Genomic DNA, 25,989 nt, shown 5'->3' with positions numbered 1-25,989 from the left:
TATTTTCCTGTCACCGTGTTACACAAAAAATTGGCCAGCGCAAGTACATGTAATGATTATTGTTACATGTACTTGCACTGGACAATTTTCTTTGTGACACGGTGACAGGAAAATACAGCGTGTTTTATATGTTCGTTCATGGGTATTCTTTCATTTTTCCGACTGTATATAAAAAGGTTTTAAAATACTACCCTGTACGAGAATCTTTTTGCATCTACGATCCACTATTCACTATGATCATGTAAAAATTTTTTTGTCGAGCCAGGCACGAATAGTTTTATTTAAACGTGTATTAAAAGTGCAATATAGCTCTATCTCTGTCACTTACATAGAATGCCCGTAAAATCTTTTTCTTTTCAGCCGAGCCATCTAGGACGATATCTCCGAGCCTCTTTTGGCATGATGCGATCATCCGTCCGCTGTGAGTGGCGACTGTGGCGAGGGTTGTACTACACTGCACAGTTGCCAGATTTTATATAATTTATAAAGAGAAAAGAAATACGCACAAAAAATGAACGGGCATTAAAACGGTTTAAAGATAAAAAAAATATGTTTCTGCATAAAAATAAGGTAGTGCCATGGCTCCATGGCACTACCTCACCGGCCGCCACTGAGTCTTCTTCATTGGAGGCAATCAATACCGTGTCATCTGCGTATCTGAGATCGTTGACACTAATCCCGTTGATTTTAATGCCCGCATCATCATCTAAGGCGTCTTTGAAAATGAATTCGGAGTAAATATTAAAAAGAAGAGGCTATAAAATACATCCTTGTCTCACTCCGCCTCGTATTTCCACTGCTTCCGTCATGTTCTGACCAATTTGTATGTTTGCACATTGATGCCAATATAAATTTTTGATAATACGGAGATCTTGGTCATAAATTTCCACCTGTTGCAAGTCATATCAGTTTTTAATGGGGGACTAGGTCAAAGGCATTTTCGAAATCAATAAAATACATGTAAACCGGTTGTTGTATATCCTTACATCGTCTGCATAACAAATTATTTTAATTTGTTTTTCTCCCATTTGGTATCCTTTTTTATTGCTTCATCCATGATCAGGCTGAACAATAGAGGACTCAGGGAATCCCCCTGTCTTATCCTATTACCAGCTTCAATTTAATCAGTTAGTTCTTCTTCCACTATTACTTTTATTCTATTATAATTATTCCTAGAGGTACCTCTCTCGCGTACAATAAATAGATAATGTCCTTACTAAAACAATCGGACATTGTTAGTTTCTGATCATTTTCTTTGATTATGTAAAGTATTGTTAAAATCAGTTAGGCCACTCTGGCTCTCATGGCCTCAAATAGTCTATTAAATGTTTTTAAATAAAAAAAATTGTTATTGTTTTTCACCACAATCCTAACTTAAATCAATGTGTTAATGTTTGCGTCTTAATTTGTTTGAAGTAAATTATGGTAAATAGCTATTTTAAACTTTCATGGAACATTTTAATATCTTTATCGTTTGTTAATTCGTGACCAGTTATTGTTATCTCTAGTAAATTGCGGTAAGTAATTAGTTCAAATACATACATTAATAAACAAAAAAATTACAAAGAATAAGAGAAAAGCAAATAAACAAAAATTTCTAAACTGTGTCATGGCACGTACACCACCAGTGGTTATATAAAAATTTATCAAGCTAAAAATAACATCGGAACCACACCACTTGGTACATAAACAATGCAAACTTATCAACATTCTTTGGATTTGTTTGTCATCCAAAAATATCAACGAAATAAACAAAATAAAATATAAATGATAGATTTCCTAGTTTATAGGCTATCGATTATGTTCAAAATAAGGGAGCTAAAAGGAACTACAACGTTAACGGGGCTTTATTTTATATGGTCAATGGACCTCTAAATATGAAAAAACCGCAGAGTGCTTGTTTAATCTCAAACATTCTCGAACATAAATCTTTTTATCACCCGTATATCACATTGACGCAATTTGTTATTATTTAAACATGTGTGAGCTGTTAATTTAGTTAACTATCACAAATCATAAACAATAATTTCTTTTCCAATGATTAATCCAAAGTTTACAAAATATAATGTGCAACATCTTCAGGTCTGCCCCCCCTAAAAAATTTTATATGGACGCCCGTGAAACCAGTCAAATTACACGAATCGTATCAATTATACCTAAATAAAGTTAATTTCAAGTGGGAAGATATTCATTTCTATTAGGATTGTAACGACGAGGGTTTAATTTTTACATTTCAAAAAGAAAAAAGCATAGAGCGATTTTATTTTCGTCATAAGTCAGTCAGTTCTTATGCAAAAAACTTTTGTCAGAGCTTATTTGAAAGATTTTTTAATGAGCTTTAGATGTCTTTCAAGTTCTCCCAAAAAATTGCACCACATTCGAGTTATTTTAGATTGAAGGTTCTCAATTTCGAGGTTCTTCGAAAATAACCATCCTTTAAAGAGCAATAACTCAGTTGTTATTGGGTTTACGTAGGTCTTTCCGACACAAATCTTTTGTTTTTTATTAGCCACAATTTTATCTTTTACGATTTTTTCTATAAAATTAATTTTTTTTAAGTTATTCATGAAAAACGGTTATAAAACGTGAGTTTTTCAATGAAAAATGCATAGTTTCAATCGCAAATAACTAGGAAAGTGTCAGTTTTGCAAAAAAAAATTTATAGAACAAAATTCACTTAGAATTGATCACTCGATTTCCATAGTTATTTTGTTTAAAAAATTTCATCCCCTAAATGGGGTCGTTTTCACCCCCAGGGCAATACGGTAGATTTTGAAGAAGAGTGTCAATGGAGCTTAAACCCAAATTTTCATTAAAATCGGTGTTGATTCTCAAAATTCCACGGTTTACAGTTTTTTACCGCTGATCAGTGGTCTAAATAATATGTAGGTAACATATACGCGCGATAAAATTGTTCCCTATTTTTGTCTATTGTTAAAACACTTAAATTTTTTTTAGTAGTTTTTTAACAGTTTTTTAATAAATATTTAGTACTGATGCTCATTCTTACAATTTTTTTAAATAACATTACAAATTAAAAAGAAGTCCTCATTAAGAAGGAACGAGAGCTGCTTATTTGATTTTCTCTTTTTCATGTCTGCTTCTTTCTTGATTACTGATGCATCTCTCCATTACAAAAAGAGAAAAATCAAAGAAGTAAAGAGAAAAATCAAAGAAGCAGCTCATCTTAACAATTTATAAAATGTAATTTTCATTACAAATTGGTTTAAACCGATATAAACATAATATTTAACGTAGACACGTCACAGAAACAGTTTCAGAATCTTAGATCTTAGCCCGATCAAAGAACAATATGACCCAAAAAAAAATAAAGAAAGGATGAAAATTTGGGAATAGGTATGTAGTTGAAATTCTCTATTATTATATAAGAAAAAGTTTACAATTCTACATCCACTCCATATTACAAAAATGGAGGGGAATACTCCCTTCTCGGGGGTGAAAAATATACATTCAAAATAACTCCGGAATTACATAAAATGACAAATTCTAAGAAACTATTGTTCAATAGAGTTTTTTCACTAAGTCAATACTTTTTGAGTTATTTTCGAGAAAATATGTTTATTTTTCAACAAAAAACCACGTTTTTAGACTGTTTTTCGCAAATAACTCAAAAAGTAAGTATTTTATCGAAAAAATCATCATCATCATTCTCTTTGCCTTATCCCTATGCGGGGTCGGCTTCTCTAATTGCATTTTTCCACACAATTCTATCTTGGGTCATATCAATGTTAATCCCTTTTACCAACATGTCCTGCCTTATCGTCTCCCCCCAGGTCTTCTTTGGTCTTCCTCTCCTACTCCTTCCAGGAATCTGCACTTCAGCTATTCTTCGTATTGGGTGATTAACGTCTCGACGTTAAACATGACCAAACCATCTTAACCTATGCTCTCTCATTTTGGCATCAATTGGTGCCACACCTAGACTTCCCCTAATATACTCATTTCTAATTTTATCCTTCTTTGTCACTCCACTCATCCATCTAAGCATTCTCATTTCCGCCACATGTATTCGTTGTTCCTCTTTCTTTTTCACTGCCCAACATTCAGTTCCGTACATCATAGCCGGTCTTATGGCTGTTTTATAGAATTTTCCCTTCAGCTTCATTGGAATTTTTCTGTCACACAACACACCACTCGCTTCTTACCACTTCATCCATCCACCAGCCCTAATTCTACTGCATGCATCTCCATCTATTTCTCCATTACTCTGTAATTCCGATCCTAGGTACTTAAAACTATTGCTTTTCACAATCATTTCACCATCCAAAGATACCATTTTATTTGTAGTAACTCCATCTTTAAATGAACATTCCAAATATTCTGTTTTTGTCCTACTAAGTTTTAAACCTTTTTCCTCCAGAGCTTGTCTCCACTGTTCCAGTTTTTGTTCTAAGTCTCTTTCACTATTTCCTACTAACACGACATCATCAGCATACATTAAGCACCATGGAATGCTACCCTGTAGTTTCGCTGTTATCTGGTCCAAAACTAATGAGAATAAATACGGACTAAGCACATAGCCTTGGTGCAATCCTACTTTCACATGAAATTTATCAGTCTCTCCCCAGGGCCTATTTTACCACTAGCCCCGTGAGGCACTTGCCTCGGGACCGAATTTAATGGGGCCCGGAAAGATCACCAAAAATTTTTTTTTATTACAATAACAAAATAAATTTTCAAAATTCTTTCATTTCACGAACAGAAAATGATAACAATAAGAGTTATAATTAAACAATGTTTAATTGTTTAAAGATAGATTTGATTTATGTTAATAAAAATTTAAATTTCTGGTGCAACTATATTTCTATTAAACAATTAATACATCTAAAAAAATTATTATTATTAAATTATATTTAGGGGCCCGAAAATTGTGTAGTGCCTCGGACCTGATTTGTAGTAAAATAGGCTTTGTCTCTCCCACACCTGTCCTAACACTAGTCGTTACTCCCTCATACATATCCCTCGCAATCTTTACATATTCACCAGGGACTCCTTTCTTATTGAGTGCCCACCACAGAATCTCTCGAGGACCTCTATCATATGCTTTCTCAAGATCAATGAATACCATATGAGCGTTTGTTTCTTTACTCCTGTATTTTTCCATCAACTGCCTTATAATGAAAATTGCGTCTGTTGTTGATCTACCCTGCATAAAGCCAAATTGATTCTCGGATATTTCGGTCTATTCACGTATCCGTCTATCAATTACTCTTTCCCATATTTTTATGGTGTGGCTAAGCAGTTTTATAGCCCTGTAGTTTGTACATTGTTGTATATCTTCTTTGTTTTTGTAACCAGGTACCAGTATACTGCTTCTCCATTCGTCTGGCATTTGTCCAACTTCCATAATTCTATTAAATAGATCTGCTAGCCACTTTGTTCCTGTCTCTCCCAATGCTCTCCATACTTCTCCAGGAATATCATCTGGTCCTACCGCTTTCCCTTTCTTTATTTAGGAAAGGAAAAAGCGGTAGGACCAGATGATATTCCTGGGAGAGACAGGAACAAGGTGGCTAGAAGATCTATTTAATAGGATTATGAAAGTTGGACAAATGCCAGATTTTATCGAAAAAAATATTTTTAGTAAAAATATAGTTTATAAAAAAGTGAAAAAATGGTGTATGCATGAAGTATGTATAACCATTAGAAGCGGAGTTGTAGTTAATGAAAAGTAGGTTCTTATTCGCCAAATTCCAAATCGAATATTTCAACGTGAAGTAACCACAAAACGGAGCACTTTCCGGGGAAAATTCATTACAACTTTTTTAAAGAATAAAAATAACAAAAAGAAAGAAATACATATTAAAAAACAATAAAAAAAGCAAAAAAAATCACAAAGAAGGCCTAAATTTCCGAGAGGTTGAATCGGGTTTAGGTCTTAGCGCTGAAAAAAAAATATTTTAATATCAATTAGTGGTTTAGTATAAGTATTTAGTAATAGTGTTTAATATTAGTTGTATTTTTAATGTAATGTATGTAATATATGTTTGTAATTAGTAAAATATAATGTATATCAGTTAAAATTAGGAAATTGTGTCTATGAAAAAGATAATAAAAGATAAATTTGAGCTGGCCAATTGGTTCAAACCAAGGTTATACATCTAAACACACACACACACACACACACACACACACAACTTTTTTAAAGTGTTTAAAAAAGGTTTATTTTTCAAATGATGAAAGGGTTGCCAATGCGAGTCCATTATACAATTGGATATGGTAATTGAGTCAATACTCGCAATCTATAGTTTGTATTTTTTATTAGTTGTTATGTAATCATGGGGCAACCGGTTTCGAGTCTTACAATATATGACTCATCATCAGGCCCAGTACAAAAAGTCTTCTCTATACAAACTACAAGCTAAAAAACACAAAACGAGAGACATGTACACATATATATATAAAACATGAAAAACAACTTTGTCTTGGTTTCAATCACATACAATAAAGCCAAGCAACTGTTTAGTATTGAACTCAACAGTCCATATCATGTAAAATGAGACATTATATCATTGGGAGCGACCAATCTGATGAAAAGTGCTTGGTATATAATTTGATATATATGCTACCATCAATCCTTAACTAGTCAAGGGTCGATGGAGTCCTGGTAAAATAGTATGCGATCAAAAGACATAATACAAATTTTCTTTAGTAAACGGTATCTACTTACATAACAGCCATAGAAACTGTTCCACAGCTAAAGATGTACCTGGAAGTCACCAGCCCCATAAGAAAAGTTGACCAATCAAACAGCCTTTAGTCTCTTATTGTTAGTTAGTTAAGTGCAATTTGGAACCGTTCAATAAATTATTTTATACTGTGTTCCAAGTGGTGTGTGTTATTTCTCTTAAACAGTTGTTCTTGTCCAATTTAGCGGTTGTTTTTATGTTTTATGTAGAAGTAAATAATGTTCTTTCTACATAAAACATAAAAACAACCGCTAAATTGGACAAGAACAACTGTTTAAGAGAAATAACACACACCACTTGGAACACAGTATAAAATAATTTATTGAACGGTTCCAAATTGCACTTAACTAACTAACAATAAGAGACTAAGGGCTGTTTGATTGGTCAACTTTTCTTATGGGGCTGGTGACTTCCAGGTACATCTTTAGCTGTGGAACAGTTTCTATGGCTGTTATGTACGTAGATACCGTTTACTAAAGAAAATTTGTATTATGTCTTTTGATCGCATACTATTTTACCAGGACTCCATCGACCCTTGACTAGTTAAGGATTGATGGTAGCATATATATCAAATTATATACCAAGCACTTTTCATCAGATTGGTCGCTCCCAATGATATAATGTCTCATTTTACATGATATGGACTGTTGAGTTCAATACTAAACAGTAGCTTGGCTTTATTGTATGTGATTGAAACCAAGACAAAGTTGTTTTTCATGTTTTATATATATATGTGTACATGTCTCTCGTTTTGTGTTTTTTAGCTTGTAGTTTGTATAGAGAAGACTTTTTGTACTGGGCCTGATGATGAGTCATATATTGTAAGACTCGAAACCGGTTGCCCCATGATTACATAACAACTAATAAAAAATACAAACTATAGATTGCGAGTATTGACTCAATTACCATATCCAATTGTAGGTTTATTTTTGTTTAAAAAAAACATTAAAAGTAAATGAGTTATGCTCAAAATATTGTTGGTCCCTTTTATATTTTAGAAAAAAGAATTGCGAAAATCACCCCCTAAAGTATCCCAAATAAAATTAATCGTTACCGCTTCACAAGTTACTTTGCTTATGTATTCTTTATATTTATGATTTATTAGTTTCATTGGTTCAAAGTGTCCATTTTTGAAAAAATTTGGTTTTAGTGTAAAAAAAATTTTCTAATTTTGAAAAAATTCAATTTTTTTTTCAAAATAACTTAAAAATTATTAGTAACACCAAAATCTCAAACAGTAATAAAATGTACGTTTTGCTTTTCTGAATATTTTGGATTTTTTGTTTTCCTGGTAGACAAAAATTGGTAATACTATGTCAAAAATTTAAAATTTGCATACACTCGTGACTAGTGACTCGTTCAAGCCATTTTAACTACAGCCTTTTCAAAAACAATTTGAACCGATGAAACTTACAGATCATATAAATAATACGTAAGCAATGTAACTTTAGGGCGGTAACGATTAATTTTATTTGGGATGCTAATTAGGGAGTGATTTTCGCGATTTTTTTTTACCAAAAAATAAAAGGGACCAACAATATTTTGAGCCTAACTCACTTACTTCTAATGTTAGAAGTTTTCTTAAAAACAAAAATAAATCTTTTTTTAAACACTTTAAAAAAGTTGTAATGAGTTTTCCCCGAAAAGTGCGCCGTCTTTTGGTTATTAACCTACTTCTCATTAGCTACAACTCTGCTTCTACTGGGTCAACAGACTTCATGCATACACCATTTGTTTCACTTTTTTATAAGCTATATTTTTGCTAAGAATATTTTTTGCGGCAAAATACTTACTTTTTGAGTTATTTGTAACAAATCCTTCCAAAATCATTTTTTTTTTGTTAAAAATGAACATATTCACTCACAAATAACTCGAAAAGTATTGAGTCAGTGAAAAATCTCTATAAAACAAAAGTTGCTTAGAATTAGTCATTTTATCCAATTCCGGATTTATCATATCCTTGTTTTGAATGTACATTCCCCCCCTTTTTCTTATATAATAATAGAGAATTTAAACTAACTATGTATTCCCAAATTTTCATCCTTCTTTTTTTTTGAGGTTTTCGTAAAGTTTTGTTTTTCTTGATCGGGCTATCTTTACGAGTCTCTGTAGAAAAAAATAGTTTGTATTATTTTGTTGAGCTTTTCATATTTTTTAAAATTATTTTATTCATTTTAAATCATTTTAATACTAAACCAGAGCATTTAGGAAAAAATAATTCATTTTTTAGTTGTTCAACTGTTTAGTAAATTTTCTCTATGAACGATCTATATGTATAAACTATTTTTGCTGCTAAATCCGCATAAACCCAGTTTTATGCAACTAAAATCAAATATTTTTAAAAACATAAGTTATTATTGCAATTTGTTTGGTGTAGGTAAACCACTTAAGTCGACAAGTATTTATCTTTTATTTTTTGCCAACTTTATCAGTCACTTTTAGTCTAAATGCAACATATTATTTTTGATAAAAAAACGGATAATGCGCACCAGGCTGTGGAAATTTTATAATGTTTATGAAAACTTACGTCTAAACTATTCTGAGAAATTTCTATGTTATACTACAGGGTTGCTTTGATAATATAAATTAAATAATTTTAGAAATGATAAACAGAAAACTATTGAAAACTACCAAAACAGCAAAATGGAAGTCAGAATAGATAAACAACTTACAGAAATTATAGACATGGGCAGCAGAATAAGACTCATTGAACTCTCATTTTCTTCTTCACTTGCTACAAGGGGTTACATAGGTCTTGCGGGTAAAAAAAGTGACTTGTTAAAAAAATTATATCTCGAAAACTAAAAATTACTTTTATTTATAATTAGAACATATTAAAGTATGCTACTTAAGGTACCCTCAAAAAAATTTTTAGCCAAAAATATTCATTTTTGTAGAGTTGACTGCAATTTTTCGACAACAGCCATTTTTTTGCGGTGGGCAGCATAACTAAGTCCAGTATCATCTGAAATCAAGAAATCAAAAAGTTTCTTGTAATTTATACCTCTGTCTAGTGAATAAACAAAGGAATTTAAAAAAAAAATAAAATTTGAAGATTTTACATAAGTTTAAACACATTTTCGACCCCAATTTTTCTCATTTTTTCAAAAATGACCATTTTTAAAGTAGTTTTTTTTTTATAAAACAAAAACAACTTCACCTAATAAAAATTCCTTCGTTCATTCACTAGCCAGAGGTATAAACTACAAGAAACTTTTCGATTTTTTGATTTCAGATGAGACTGGACTTACTTATGCTGCCCACCGCAAAAAAGGGCTGTTGTCGAAAAATTGCAGTCAACTCTACAAAAATGAATATTTTTGGCTGAAAATTTTTTTGAGAGTACCTTAAGTACTATACTTTTACATGTTCCTTCTTCTTCTTAACGTGCCCTATCAAGTCCCCTTGACGTTGGCGATTAACATGGCGAAACTGTCTCTGTCTCGAGCTATTCTAAATAGGTGTTCTGCTTTCTTTATTCCTGTCCACTCCCGGATATTCTTCAACCAAGAGGCCTGCTTTCTACCAATTCCTCTGCGTCCTTCGATTTTACCCATCATAATAAGTTGAAGAATATTATACCGGTCTCCCCTTACTACGAGTCCAAAATAGGCCATCTTTCTATATTTGATGTTATCAAGCAGCTCGCGGGTAGCATTTGCTCTCTTAAGGACTGCCACATTTGTCAGCATAGCCGTCCATGGTATTTTCAGAATACGTCTGTGCAGCCACATTTCAAAGGCCTCCAAACGGTTAATGGTGGATATTTTTAATGTCCATGCTTCGACACCATACAAGAGGACTGACCAAATGTAGCATTTTATCATGCGCTTTCGAAGTTGAAGTTGCAAGGTATCATTACAGAAGAATGACCTTATTTTTAAAAATGTCGTGCGGGCTATCTCGATTCTACATTTTATCTCTTTATCTGGATCTAGTTGTTCAGTAATATGGCAACCAAGATATTTAAAACTGGGTACTCTTTGAATTATATGACCATCAACATATAAACGTGAATCTTGATGGGCCAAACGGATAAATACTTTGTTTTTGAACAGTTTATATTTAGGCCAAACTCTCTTCCCACTGTGTCAATGGCATTTAAAAGGTGTTGTAATCCATTCATATCATAACTTAAAATAACTGTATCGTCTGAAAACCATTTTTAGTTTTCGAGATATAATTTTTTTAAAAAGTCACTTTTTTACCCGCAAGACCTATGTAACCCCTTAAGAATTATCCGACGATCACCATTACGAAGGCTTCTCGATCTTCCTCAACATGGAATAATATTGTCCTGCGTTTGATATCTGAGCCCATTCACGAATCATTTTAAACCAATAAACTTGTTGTCTTCCTACACTTGTATGATCCTCTATTTTTCCTTTAAGGGTCAGTTGTAGTATTCTATATCGACTTCCCCTCACTATATGTCCCAGATAAGACATTTTTCGATGTTTAACAGTCCTTAGCAGTTCTCTATCGTTGTTGATCCTCCTTATTACTTCCTCATGTTAGTTTCTTGCTGTCCAAGGTATCTTCAGCATCCGTTTGCGAATCCACATTTCTTCCAATGCTTAAATTCTGTTCATTCTGGATACTTTTAGTGTCCATACTTCTGCACCATACAAAAGTACAGATCAACCATTGCAACCATAGCACTCAACCATTATTTTTCTTAGTTCTAAAAGGAGATGATTATTGCAAAGAAATGTCTTCATTTTCATAAAAGTAGTTTAAGTAATTGCTATTCTGCGTTTCATTTCTATCTTTGGATCTAGTAGGTAGGTTATGACAGTTCCCAAATATATAATTTTGTGAACTTTTTCAACTTGGACTCCATTTAATTGAAGCTCTGCATCTAGATGCGGGTTACGACTAAAAAGTAAAAATTTGGTTTTGTTTGTTTACTTTAATGCCCATTTCCTCTTCTACTTCGTGAATAACATCAACCAGAATTTCTGATAGATTCAAGAGACTGAGACCTTCAATATTTTCTGATATAGGTACACTGCGCGTCATAGAAAACGGGCACCCTAAAAAATGGGTAATTTTTGAGGTCGCGTATCCCCTAAAAATATTGTCCGATTTTAGTGATTTTTTAAATATGTTATAGCCTTATTCTTTGTCAATATCCCTGTAATAAGATTTTTGCTAAACAGGTAAATTTTCATTGTATACCGGGTGTACGAATCAAACTGTCTTTTTTTCTCAAAGTTCGCAACACCCTGTGGAATATCCTAGCATTTATAAAATACTGAAATTAAAACCCAATAACTATAGCCTCGGGTTTTCTTAACATTCTGTTTTTTGATTCATTCGCTTATGTTGGATAATACAAAAGTTAGGTACTTTAACAACTAGCCATGTTCTTTTTCAGTACAGGGTGTTTCTAAACAAGTGCGACCAACTTTAAGGGGTAATTCTGCATAAAAAAAAGAATCTGTGTGTACTTTGTACGCACGTAAGAAGTTATACTTCTATTATAAAATTTATACTTAACAAGTTATTTGTATTTTATTTAAATATTAAACTAACTTTCTTACCTATCACTTTTAAATTTTTTTTATTAAAACGATACCAAAAATAAAAAAAAAGAATATGAATCAGGTTACAAGATTTGTCATATATACTGACAAATTTAATTGACCAAGTGGAGTCTACAAGAATACTTTAAATATACTTACTATTATTATAAAATATCTTATTCCCGAGGAAGACAAATCCAAAGACTCAAAAATTATAATAAATAATACATTTACTAAAAACACTAATATATCCTTTTAATGACTTATTTGCGCTGACAGCGCTGATACATACATATCTTGAAAGATTAGCAACGAACTACATACTGTCTGTGTACGCATGCGCCCGGCATTATAAAATTTCAATCTCGATCGTAAAGAAGTATAACTTTAAAAGTGACAGTTTGCTTTATAATCGTATGTCCGCAAATGCTTCGTTTCCGTGATAAGGGATGTTGAATTTTTTATTACAAACTGACGATTTATTTATTGCTTTTTAAAATCGGTTGAGATATATGCAAATGAAATTTGGTGGGTTTTAAGACGTAGTTATTGCACATTTTTGACATACAATTAAGAATTTTATATTCACCATTGGCGTTCATACGGGTAATATGATCGGTCATATTACCCGTATGCACGCCAATATTGAATATAAAATTCTTAATTGTAAGTCGAAAAATTCGCAATAACTGTCTCTTAAAACCTACCAAATTTCATTTGCATATCTCAACCGGTTTTAGGGCAATAAAATAAATCGTCAGTTTGTAAAATAATTCAGCATCCCGTATCTCGTAAACGAAGCATTTGCGGACATAAGTTTATAAAGCAAACGGTCATTATTTTTTCATGCAGAGTTGCCCCTTAAACTGTGTCGCACTTATTTACAAACAACCTATACTGATGAAGAACATGACTAGTTGTTAAAGTACATAACTTTTGTATTATCCAACATAAGCGAATGAATAAAAAAACAGAATGTTAAGAAAACCTGAGGCTATAGTTGGATTTTAATTTCAGTATTAAGAATAAATGCTAGAATATTCCACAGGGTGTTGCGAACTTTGAGAAAAAAAAAACACAGTTTGATTCGTACACCCGGTATACAATGAAAATTTACCTGTTTAGCAAAAATATTATTACAGGGATATTGACAAAGAATAAGGCTATAACATATTCAAAAAATCACTTAAATCGGACAACAGGTTTATGAGATACGTGACATCAAAAATGACCCATTTTTTAGGGTGCCCGTTTTCTATGACGCGCAGTGTAATTACTGTATCGTCTCCATATCTAATTACATTAAGTAGTTCCCCGTTATTTATATTCCACATGGCTGTCTCGCATAAGCCGTTTTAAATAAATAGTCCGAGTAAACATTGAACAATGTTGGCAACAAAATGTAACCTTGTCTGACTCTCGATGTATGCTATCTTCGGTGTAGCTATCTTCAATTTTTACGCTAGCAGTTTGATTCCAGTACACATTTTTAATGACACTAATATCTTTGTCATCTATTCCTATATTTTTTAGCATCTGCTTTAATTTTACAATTTGTGCTTTATCGAATGCCTTTTCGAAGTTCACGAAGCATGAAGATACATCTTTTCTTTGATCACGGTATTTTTCAATACGATATTTAGCGCAAAAACTGTCTACCTGGTTTTCATAGCATTTCTAAAGCCAAATTGGGTATAATCGAGAACTTCTGCGTATTTGCATTAAATTTTGTTCTGAAGTATTTTCATTCCGTCATTCTCTTCTTATTTCGTTCTCAGTTACAATAGTTTAGTTGTTATTGTCAACCAGTACAGAGAGAACTCATTTTTTTTAAATATGTTGCTTATTTCTTTTACTTCTTTGTGCACATTATAAAAGTCGTACCTAATATAGATATTCAGCCGCAGCCTTATGCTCTTGAATTGAATCACGGATGAAATCATCAAAAGTCTCAACAAAAGAAGAGGATACAGAATAGGAAACAAAGAAGTAAACATATTCTTCACAAGGAAAAAGTTTTCCTGTGGTTCGCTGTATACCATGTAATATAAAAAAACAGTAAAATCCTGTATACCTTTTATAAAATATGAATATAAAAAAAATATACCTTTTATACAGAATTTTACTGTTTTTTTTAAACATATTCTGTTTCGCAGAAGACGCAAGATTGATAGCCCCAGATGAAGATAGTCTGCAAAGTCTAGTCCACAGATTTAACATAAGAGCAAAAGAATTCAATATGAGAATCTAATCTCAGAAAGGTAAAAAAATAGTAACCAGCCAAAAACCAAGCAGATGTCAAATAGTAATTGGGGGCATCAGTATTGAACAAGGAATGGAAATAAAATACGGTGAAATTACACTGTCTGTATGGAGATATATACCAAGAAGTGAGAGATCAAGTACACATACCAAATATACTTGCAGAATGAGAACAAGAATTTATAAAGCCAATGTAACACCAATAATGACATATGCATCAAAAACAAGACACGACACAACCACAACACAAAGACTACTGGAAAAGGCAGAGATGAGAGTACTGAGAATAATTACGGAAATACACTGAGAAATCGAAAGAGGAGTGAAGGCAGAAGAAAAGTAACGTACAGTGTATAAACAAATTAACACTACATAGAAAAAAGAAATAGAATAACCACATGAGCAAAATGGGGGAGAACCGTGTGGTCAAAATATCAATAATTAAATCACAAAGCAAAAGTAGTATCGGACGACCGCGCAAAAGATGGAGTGAAATTTACTGAGTAAATTTGGGGCAACGAAAAATCTTCACGTGATAGACAAAAACTATTTCCAGTTTTGAAACCAGCATACCTGAATACCTATAAAACATCAAAGTCAACAGATTTTTTTCAAATTGTTCCCCAGTGTTTATATTCATTTGGAATCATAATATTTATGAATGAATTATTAAAATGAAGAAAGCGACAATATCAAGACTGATGACATAATGTTACACAGAGAATTAATAAGTCTATATAAATTTTGTCTACAAAAACAAGAATTATACAACCATACACTTCCCACATTATTTTTAGCCTATGTACATACGAATCGTGCAAAATAAGCTATTTGCAATATTAATCTTCTATAAACAATTAAATCTTTACTTTAATTTCTTCTAACTTCATTTAGATTTAGAGCTGACTAACTTTTTATTTACATACTTATATGTACTTTTATAAATATTGCTAGATTACTTAGCTTTAGTATGATAATTTTGGGGATTTACCAAGTATAGAAAATATGATAACATACCTCCGCGTGTTAAAAAAAATCTAAAGAGTTATTCGTAGACAGATAAGGTATTAGAAAAACAAACGATGATAAATAAAGTAATCTTTTTTAGACTAAGACTCAGGTGATAAGAACATCAGAGAATAAGATGATTTTGGATTGGTATCAGAAACCAACTGATTCCGGAAATATTTATAAATGAAGGGTACACGGGAAAAACAGGCTAAGGCTACGGCTCCACGGGCGAGAAATTGACGCTAGCAGTAGCAGTAAAATGAACTTAAGGTTCCGCGGAACGGAATAGGAATAGCCGAACTGTACCGACTACAGGACTTGTGCGTAGTCGGTTCAGTTCGGCTATTCCCATTCCGTTCCGCGGAACCTTAAGTTCATTTTACTGCTGCTGCTAGCGTCAATTTCTCGCCCGTGGAGCCGTAGCCTAAGGGAGCGTTCAAGTATTACGTAACGCGATTTTTGAAGATTTTTGACCCCCAAGACTCTATTCCAGTGTTGCCAATCAGCGGATAATTATCCGATTTGCGTACCTTTTTGAGAGTTGTCGTACCTTCTGCGTACCTTTAAATAAATCGGATATTTGCGGATATTTTTCAGTGTATCTACTATCATCGACTAAAACTTTCTCATCCATATATTCCCAGCACCAACAACACATTAATTTTGTTTGCTTCCACCAAAATTTTTATAAATAGCCTATACTGGATGAATGTTAGTGACATCCGATACTTTTCATCTTTTGACAAAAGGGACATGTGCCGATTCTTTTGTTTAGAATTTAAATGCACAAGTGCATCCACTTAAGGCGTACTAATCCAATTCAAATTTCAAAATCTGTCTGCCCTCGGATGTTATTTATGAGTTTTTCGATTTTAGTCTGTAAACTTATGAAAGCTAATTCACGCACGATTTAGTTTTATTTTCATTGTATGTAGTGCAGTGCTTAAGTAAACGTCTCGTCTGTTGAAATAAGTTTTGGTTTGTGAAAATACTTTTTTATAATGGATAAATGGTTAATAAAAAGTGTTAAGGTGGGTAAAAAAGTTTACTAACGTGTGGATATTGAAATATAATAATGAATTTGTTTTAGACCAAATCAAATAATGAAAAAAATATTGCTGAAAAGCAGCCGTCAACTTCACGTCATGCTTCTGAACAACAGGTAATTAGTAAAATAATTAAGACTTCACTATATAATATACGGATGTTTTATTACTAATTGGACATGTTTTAACTATATTATAATGATGAGCTTATACAGTGCGAAAGGCACTTATGGAATAAAATTATTTGTGTCCTTGTTTTAAAGAATTATAAAAAGCGCTGGGACCCGTCGATTTTAATATATAAATGTGCACTTTTTAAATATAAATTTAAATCTACAGGGTGATTGACGCAAGCCTGGCAGAGCCCATATGTTTTATTTTTATTGGAACACCCTATATATTTTTATATTTTTAAAAGCTGCTTAACAACCAATTTTAACGAAATATAATTAACAATAATACAGGGTGAAATTTTGAAATTAGAAAGTATGGAAAATACTTATGGAATAAAATTGTTTGTGTACTTATTTTAGAAAATTATTAAAAAATGCTGTGGCCCGTTAACTTTTAAATTCAAATGGGCGCTTTATAAACATAGATTTAAACATACAGGGTGCGTCACGAAAGTCTAGTATAGTCCATGATCTTTAGTTTTAATGAATCATTCAGTATATTTTTGTGTAATTAGAAGCTACATAGTAACATCAACTCAAAAAAGTGTATTATGTAGGTTCTATTTTGAATAATACAAGGTGAATTTTGCAATTTTTTAAAAAGTTCGGCAAGACATTAAATACAAAACCCAATATATATTAGTAGTTTCTAAATAAAGTAGTTTCTAAGAACATCAAATTTCTAAAAAATACAGGGTGTTTCACTAAAATGGACAAGATAATGGACTATGCTAGACTTGCGTGAATCACCCTGTATATTCAAATTTATATTTAAACAGTGCATATTTAAATTTTAAAGTTGGGGTAGGTATCCTAGGGTATTTATAATTTTTTTAAATAAGGACACAAACTACATTATTTCATAAGTGGTTCCATACATTATAATTTCAAAAATATCACCCTGTATTATTAATAATCATCATACATTATATAATTCATTGAAATCAGGTTGCTAAGCAGTTTTTAAAAATATACAGGATGTTCCATTGAAAATAAAGTTTATGGACTATGCTAGGCTTGCGTGAATCACCTTGTACATTTAAATTTGTGTTTAAAAAGCGCACAATTACATCTAAAAATCGACTGGTCTCGGCGATTTTAAAAATTTTTCTAAAAAGGGCAAAAATAATTTTATTCCATAAGTGCCTTCCTCCCTATATATTTAACTCAACTAAATAAAAGTACGACAGTCAATGTAGATCGAAAACTTACGTTGTTTCGGAAAAAATCAAAAAACTTATATTTTTCTAAAATATATGTTAATTTTTGTTAATTTAAGTTAACTAATTGTTTAAAAACGACAAAAGCTGTTTTGTAGAAACGATTTTAACAATATCGGTGAATTAATATTTCTACCTTGATCAAAAATGTTTTTATTTTGTTTTTAATTATGCTGAATCCGATTCTGACGCAACAAATGGAAGATTAAAAAAGCTCAATATAACAAAATATAACAATCAACCATCATAATATATCAAATTGTATCAATGTTATACGAGATATGTTAAAAAATATGAATTTCGCTCAAAAGTAAAGTAGGTACTTTTCTAGTTCACAATATTTCAAGCAGAATGATATAATTATTGTATATTAAAACATAGTTCTTATTTAAGAACAACTAAAAATTATAGCATTATAACAATTTTCGATATTGTGAAATATTAAGGTACTTTATTCTTGAACAAAATTCATATTTTTGACGTACCTTGTAGAAAATTGATAATATTGGAAATCTGATGGTTGCATCTTAGATTTTATACCTTACAGAGTATTGTATGAAGAATAACATTTTTTCATAAAATTGATAACAAAAAAGTTTCCGATAGGTTCCAATCCAAGTTACGCAGACAGAGGTACTGTATCAGAGCTAAAAATTTTTTTTTGACATTTATTATATTTACGCTTGTGATTAAATGTATTTTGGGTAAAAACGTTCTGATGACTTTGTATAAACATTTTTTTAACTGATATTTTTCGGTGGTTTCATTACATTTTTTATCTTTCTTAATTTTCTCAAAAAGAAGTTGTTTATTTTATTTTTAAAGTAAAATAATTTAGTGCATTTTAAAAATTACATTGGATAAGCTTTAAAAAACACCTATAAAATTGTAATATATCCGTTTACACTTAGTAATATCCCAGTGGTATTTATTCTGTAAAACTACAAAGTATTCCAAATTACATTTCTTAAGACGTCGTAATGTTTCATTTAGTACGATGTTTGAAAAGTATGTTGTGCAAATTTAAGAGTTTTATAGGTAAAATCGTAATAGTACCATATATTTCTAAATCAATTTTTAAACAAAACTCTTGTAAGTCCCACTTTCCGCCCACATTGTACTTATGCCAATGTTTGTGAGAGGGATGACTTAGCGTTATAAATAAAAAGTTATAGAAGCTGTAGATTTAATTTTCGAAAAATCTTTATATAAGTTTTTTTTGTGTAAAATTTTCTAATTTTTCAATGGTCAAGTCAGTTTTTTCCAAAATTTATATTTTCGTAGGTATTTAAAAAACAACTAATTTCGCAGGTAATTTGTTTAATGAAAAATTAAGCACCCACTTTTGAAATAGAACTTTTTAATATGTTGTTTATTATACATTTCTTAATGAATCTATAAAAAGTTCTATCTTGTCTAATTTTTTCCGTAAGTAAAAGCTCCTATGACTCCACTAACGGTGGAGTTTATCGGAAAAATAAAGTGGGACACATTTTTTAAGGTAAAATTAGATATTTATGTAGTTTCAGAATTTTCTATTGTTGACTGGGTCCGGGGTAGTATTAACCATATAAGTGTTGATTAAATTTAATTAAAATTAAATAAATCTGAATAAAATTAAACAAAATTAAATAAAATCAAATAAAAAATATATAATTAAAGAAAATTAAATAAAATCATTAAAATTAAATAAAATTTACATAGAATTATATAAAATGAAGTAAAATTAAATAAATTTCAATAAAATTAAATATTAAAATCAATTTTAAATGTTAAATCTTCATAATGTATTAAGCTAAGGATTATTTAGTTAAAATATGTCCAATTGTCCAATTATTGATCAAACACCCAGTATATCGAGAAATTATTTTAGCCTGAATCTAGTAATCAGCAAAATGTTACTGAAGAGCAGCCATCTACTTCTCATACTCCTAAGGGAGGAGTAATTATTAGTCAAAATGTTGACGTTGGCCGTGTTAGTAAAAAGATTAACACTTCTCAGAGTAATATTATTGTTGACACTAATGATGCCGAGCCCAATGATGCCGAGCCCAATGATGCCGAGTCCGCACCAATTGTTGACAAATTTCTATTGAGTTTGAAAAGGAAAGCTGATTTTGTAGATACACCTTCAAAAAGAATATGCAAGTTTATTCCAGCGTGGCTAACCGATAACGAGTTTCGCGGGTGGCTTAATAAATCAAATAAGCCAGATGATAAACACGGCAATGAATACGCATTTTGTAAAGTTTGTAAATCAAATTTGGTGGCTCATAAGGCTGTGTTACTTAGACATATGAGAACGGAAAAACACAAAGAGAATTTTAGTGCGGTATCCAGTAATATAAAAATAAAGGACATGTGTGTAAAACAAACCTGTGAAAATAATTTAGTTAAAAGAGCAGAACTAAAATTATGTAGTCTTTTGGCTACAAAGGACTTACCGTTCTTATTAATGGACACTGTATGTCCACTACTTAAAGATATTTTTCCAGATTCTAAGATAGCTCAACAATTAACCGTTAAAAGGACTAAAGCAACTCAAATAGTCGTTGAATGTTTGGGTGACAATTTTCTGAAAGAATTATATGAAAAGTTAAGAGTACCTGGAATGTTTTTTTCATTGATTATGGATGAAACTACAGATATATCGGTAAAAAAACAGTGTGCATTTACTGCAATATTTTTTGATGAAAATTCCAACTCATTACAAACAACATTTTTTGACATTTTAGAAAATACTGGGGGCACTGCAGTTGAATTATATTCAACTTTAAAAGACATAATATTTTCCAAAGGTATTCCTATATCTAATTTTGTTGGATTTTCGTCGGACACACCTAATGTAATGGTAGGGCCACACAATTCAGTTTTTTCCCATCTAAAACAAGAATTTCCTGATATAGTTTGTGTTAAATGCTCTTGTCACATGGCACATTTAGCAACTTCAAAGGCATGCTTGAAACTTCCCAAGCACATTGAGGACTTACTAAGAAATATAGGAAGCCATTTCAATAGAAGTGCTTGTCGAAGAGCCAAATTTCGGGAATTTCAGGAATTTTTTAAGGTTGACATTCACAAAATTCTATCACCTGCTAAGACCAGGTGGCTTTCACTAAAAGCAGTTGTGGACAGGGTTCTAGAGCAGTACGAACCATTACGTGCATATTTCAAGGAGAGTGTTTCTGAAGATCCTTCACATGTAACGGAAACTATGTTGGAAACTCTTAATCACCCTCTTACTGAAGTGTATTTAAAGTTTATGTCTTATGTTCTAGAGCTCATGACGGATTTCAATATTTTATTCCAATCCGAAAAACCACTTTTATATAGGGTTAAGCCCGAAACTGAAAATTTATTGAAGATTTTATGTTCCAATTATATGAATATTGTTCATATAAAAAAATGTGCAGAAATCCTGAAAATTGTTCACGACAATCCAGACAATTTTCTTCCATTAGAGCAAATTTATATAGGAATTTCTGCTTTCGACAGTTTGCAACATTTGCGATCGGATAAAGACACAAATTTAGAACAAGCAGACTTTGATAATTTTTTTAAATCAATATTATCCTTTTATATTGAACTAGTTGCTAATATCAAAGATCGGTTTAAATTTGAGGACCCGGTTTTTACTACCTTAGAGCTGTTAGATCCGAAGGTGGCCCAATCATTCCAAACAAAATCTTTAAAAAACATATTAGATAGGTTTCCAGTTCTAAATAACTTTGTCAATGCACAATCTTTGGATAACGAGTGGAGAAAACATGCACTCTTAGATTTTGATAGTTTAGACATTAATTCCAATACCGAGTGTGATATATACTGGTCTCAGATTTTTAAATTAAAAAATGAAGCCAACATATCTTTGTTTCCAAATTTAAAAAAAGTATTTTCATTGTTATTCGTTCTACCATTTTCAAACGCTGCGGTAGAAAGGGTTTTTAGTAATTTATTCAATATAAAAACAGATAAGAGAAATCTTTTAGATACATCTACAATTAGGGCTTTATTGGCGACAAAAGATGGTATCGGTAATACAGGCTGTGTAAAATTTACACCTTCAAAAAAAATGTTAGGATGTAACATATGGCAAAATAGTAAATGAGAATTTTGTACTTTATTAAATTATGTTTTTTGTATGTGTTGGATTACGTACTTACATGTTTAGGTTTTTAATGTTTTAATGTCCCACTGGCATATTATTTGATAAATAATGAAATGATTTAAAAGTCAGTTAAATATGATATATTTCTGTTATTAGTTAGTAACAACCAAAAAAGTTAAGTTTTCCATAAAGTGGGGGACTTTTTATTTTTTACTTTAATTTTCCATTTCCAACAATTGTTTTTTCCGATTATAGTGCTAGCTGACAACTCTGCCATGTAAGGTCATACCTACAAATTTTCCAACCAATATGGTTGATGTCATGTAATGCCAGGGGTTAATCTGGAAATATTTTTAACATCCTTTAAAATCGCATAATATAATGTAACCTTAACTGTTTAAAAACAACTCAAGGGTTTTTACCCGTATATTTTTGTGGCTTAAAGCATGTTAATCTGTGAATACACTGATGATGGAATATTGATTCCGAAAACGTTTTGTTGTGATATACCCCTTTTTAGGGATTTTAAATATACCTCTGATTTTTTAATCAACTTAAATTCCCCAAACCTAAACTAATTACCTACACAGAAATCAGTTAAAAAATTAATGCACTGCCTTAATTGTAGTTATAGTAGTTATATATATATATTTTTAAACAATTTTGAATAAAAATTCTAGGAGAGTTGGTCACGGATTTCCACCATACTTCATTCGACGTATCTTGATGAGATTGCTAAATCCTTATTGGTTAATTGATGTTTATTAAGAATAAAATTGTAAAATAAAACAATTAATAATTTAATAAATAATTTAATTTCTATTCGATAGATAATTAAGAATAATATCACCTGTCTTACAGGTTATATATGTGTCTACACTTTAACCACAGATGTACACAAAATATATGTATAACGTTACTCAGAATAAGGTAATCATTTGTAGAATACCAAATGTAAAGTTCAAAAGATTTTCCAGATTTCTCGGACATGAGATGTAGTTAAATCGGTTCTTTTTTTGTAAAGTTCTATCAAATCTAATATCTTAAACAAAACCATTTCATCAAAACATGTTATACCTAATTATATTTATGATTTTTTTGAGGAATGTAATGGTATGTACTATGCATAAAAGAACTTTCCGGCACAGAAACGTCACTTTTCTGCACACTACTGTCAGTTATTCTGTGAGAAAATGTTAAGTTTGTTTACATAAAATTGTGCAGAAAAATGCATTTGGAATATTGGTTGTAGAAAAATCTACTTACTTGAAACTAGTAATATCTAGATATCTACTAATTAACTCAAAAATCCTTCAAATTTTTTGCCTATAACAATTATATAGTCGGGCATTAACGTTGAACGCACCACGTGTATTATGGATAATAACTTTGATACCTTAATAACTACAAGACTGTCAAATACATTTCTATTGTTTTAGTTGTAATAAATCTTTAGTTGTTAAAAGAGCGTAAGCGCAAAATTTCGGACCAATAATCTTTAAACGTATTCATTTTTTTAGAATCCTGAGAAAACTAATAAGTATTTTTGAAAAATTTGAACGCAGAATTAAAGATTACATTATTACCGAGGGCTTAGAGTCCCTTAGAATAAACAAAATGTTTCTTTTGAATGAGATATTTGAAATTAAAAATCACACTCAATATTCTCTTTTCCTTTTACCCATGTAACATATTAGAATAAAAATTATAGAAGTCTTCAGGGACTTTAGGCCCTCGGTAATAATGTAATCTTTCATTCTGCGTTTAAATTTTTAAATAATACTTATTAGCTTTCTCAGGACTCGAAAAAAATAATGCATTTTAAAAGCATTGACCAGAAATTTTGCGCCTATGCTATTAATGTAGCTGTAGTTTATTTTGTATTGATTTATTTATTATTTATTTTTCCAGTACCTAGTTTTAGGTAGTTATTACGTTTTAATAAAATAATATTTAAAAGTGTTTTTTTTAATTAAATAATTATAATAAATTAATATAACGATCCAAATAATGAAATATTTAGATTTATTTATTAATTTAGAATTTAACACTTACGATAATGCAAAGTACGAATAATATAATAATAGTAAGTAAATAATATTTACATACATGAATTAGGTAATAATCAGCTAGGATACGAGATTTTCATCTATAAACGAAAATTTTTAAACGGTGAAATAGAGAATTCAGTAGATTAAAGGGCCGGTTGTTCGAACGCTAATCAGAAATGGAATCAACTGATCATTATCAAATATTTAATTACTGTCAATGTCAACTTTGATTGGGTTGCTGAAAACATAATTGATTACAATTATGAGATTAATTGATTAATCAATCAATTATGTTAATAATTGTTACGTTAATTGATAATTAATAATTAATTAATATATTAATTATGTTAATTATCATAATGATAACTGATTGGCGTACGAACAACGGATTTTGTTATTTGATGGTTGTTAAGGCTACTAAAAGAATAACATTGGCAACATTGATTTTAATAACAGAATAATTTTTGACCTTGTGTACCTTTTCGTGACAAATCGGATGTTTTTCGAGCGATCATCGGATAATCTAGAGAAATGCGATTGGCAACACTGCTCTATTCGCATATTTCGTTCATCAACAGTGGCAGAAAGCTATGTAGAAGATTCTCTTGAAAATAAAATAGATTTTGCCGAAAAAATATTGTGCAATACTAGTAATACTACTAATGTATGCGATTCTGCAGGAGTTTCTGTTAGAAGTGAAACCACAGCCCAAACAAGTGGGATTTCATTAAATAATTTAACAAATTGTACCATAAGTTTCAATATTAATAAATAATTCGTTAGTTTTCTTTATTCTTTCAAAAAATAAATTAAAATTAAGAGATTTTTTAACTCGACGGTAAGTGAATTACTTACCGTCGAGTTGGATTACTTACCGTCGAGTTGCTAGTAAATGTCACCTACTGACGTAAAATCTGTCACGGTAAACAGTCAAAAATGATCAATCGTGCAAAAAATGTATTTCAACTATGTGACTACAGCTGTTTCGGCAGAGTGCCTTTCTCAAGTGATATAGTTTACAATGTGTTTGCCTTTTTAAGTCTTTAACTGAAGAGGTTGAGGAGTGGGGAGCTGTTTGTCTCGAGTTGGTCATTCAGAATTATATCTGTATTTTTCAGTTTATTAATTTCCATAGATTCTAAAAAAGATAGCTTAAGGCCTTTATTTTGAATATGCAGAATTTGAAACTCTTTATTGAAAGAATGATTATGATATAGAAGGTGAAGTGCTTATGTAGAAGTGTCTGTTTTTCTATTGTTGATGAAATATGTAGCTGGAGAAAAAATCGAGCACGTCAGGCAGTTTAAATCCAATTAATGTCCTGAAATCAAAGAAGATAAAATAAACCTCAGGATTATATCGAATTTATACCTACTACTTATAAGCAGCGAGCAAAAGTACATGTTAACGGACAGCTGTCAGAGGAAGTTAAATTAGATGTGGGGTAATACAGGGATGCGTACTGTCGCCAATTTATTTTTAATGCCTACTCCGAAGAGATGCGGAAAAAAGCCCTTGAGAGTAAAAAAGCGAAAATTTACCGTTTTTTGATCTTCATTTGTTTATAACTATTTATATCATCAAAATTGGCTGCAGGAAACATAGGTTATTAATATAGATATGTCCATACTACTCAAAAAATTTGGTTTCGGCCTGGAGGGGATGTGTCACGAGAAAGATCTTATTTCTCTGGACTAATATCACTTTTTTTTCTTTGACATGTTAGCTATCTGTGTGTATGCTACATTTCATATCAGTCCAAGCGGTTCTATAAAGTTTAGAGGTCTTGCAATATTTTACCGTCAGTTAATGGACTATGTACTTTTTCTAAATTTGCAATGCATCAAAAATACCGACTTGTAGATCTTACCCGCCACTTC

At 31.1% G+C, this 25,989-nt stretch overlaps 1 protein-coding gene across 1 annotated transcript; it reads left to right on the top strand.

Moving 5' to 3' along the window:
* Nucleotides 1–16,007: 16,007 nt before the first annotated feature.
* On the top strand, nt 16,008–24,019 carry LOC126883006 (uncharacterized). The gene is made up of 3 exons (XM_050648161.1): nt 16,008–16,542; nt 16,602–16,673; nt 19,824–24,019. The coding sequence occupies exons 1-3, from the start codon at nt 16,513–16,515 to the stop codon at nt 22,056–22,058; spliced, it is 2,337 nt and encodes a 778-aa protein (XP_050504118.1). The 5' UTR covers nt 16,008–16,512; the 3' UTR covers nt 22,059–24,019.
* The last annotated feature ends 1,970 nt before the right edge of the window (nt 24,020–25,989 follow it).

This window comes from Diabrotica virgifera, chromosome 4, assembly GCF_917563875.1.
Source record: "Diabrotica virgifera virgifera chromosome 4, PGI_DIABVI_V3a".
In the NCBI taxonomy this organism is placed as follows: domain Eukaryota; kingdom Metazoa; phylum Arthropoda; class Insecta; order Coleoptera; family Chrysomelidae; genus Diabrotica; species Diabrotica virgifera.
Note: the sequence above shows the minus strand (reverse complement) of the source record. Positions and strands in the feature narration are given on the sequence as shown.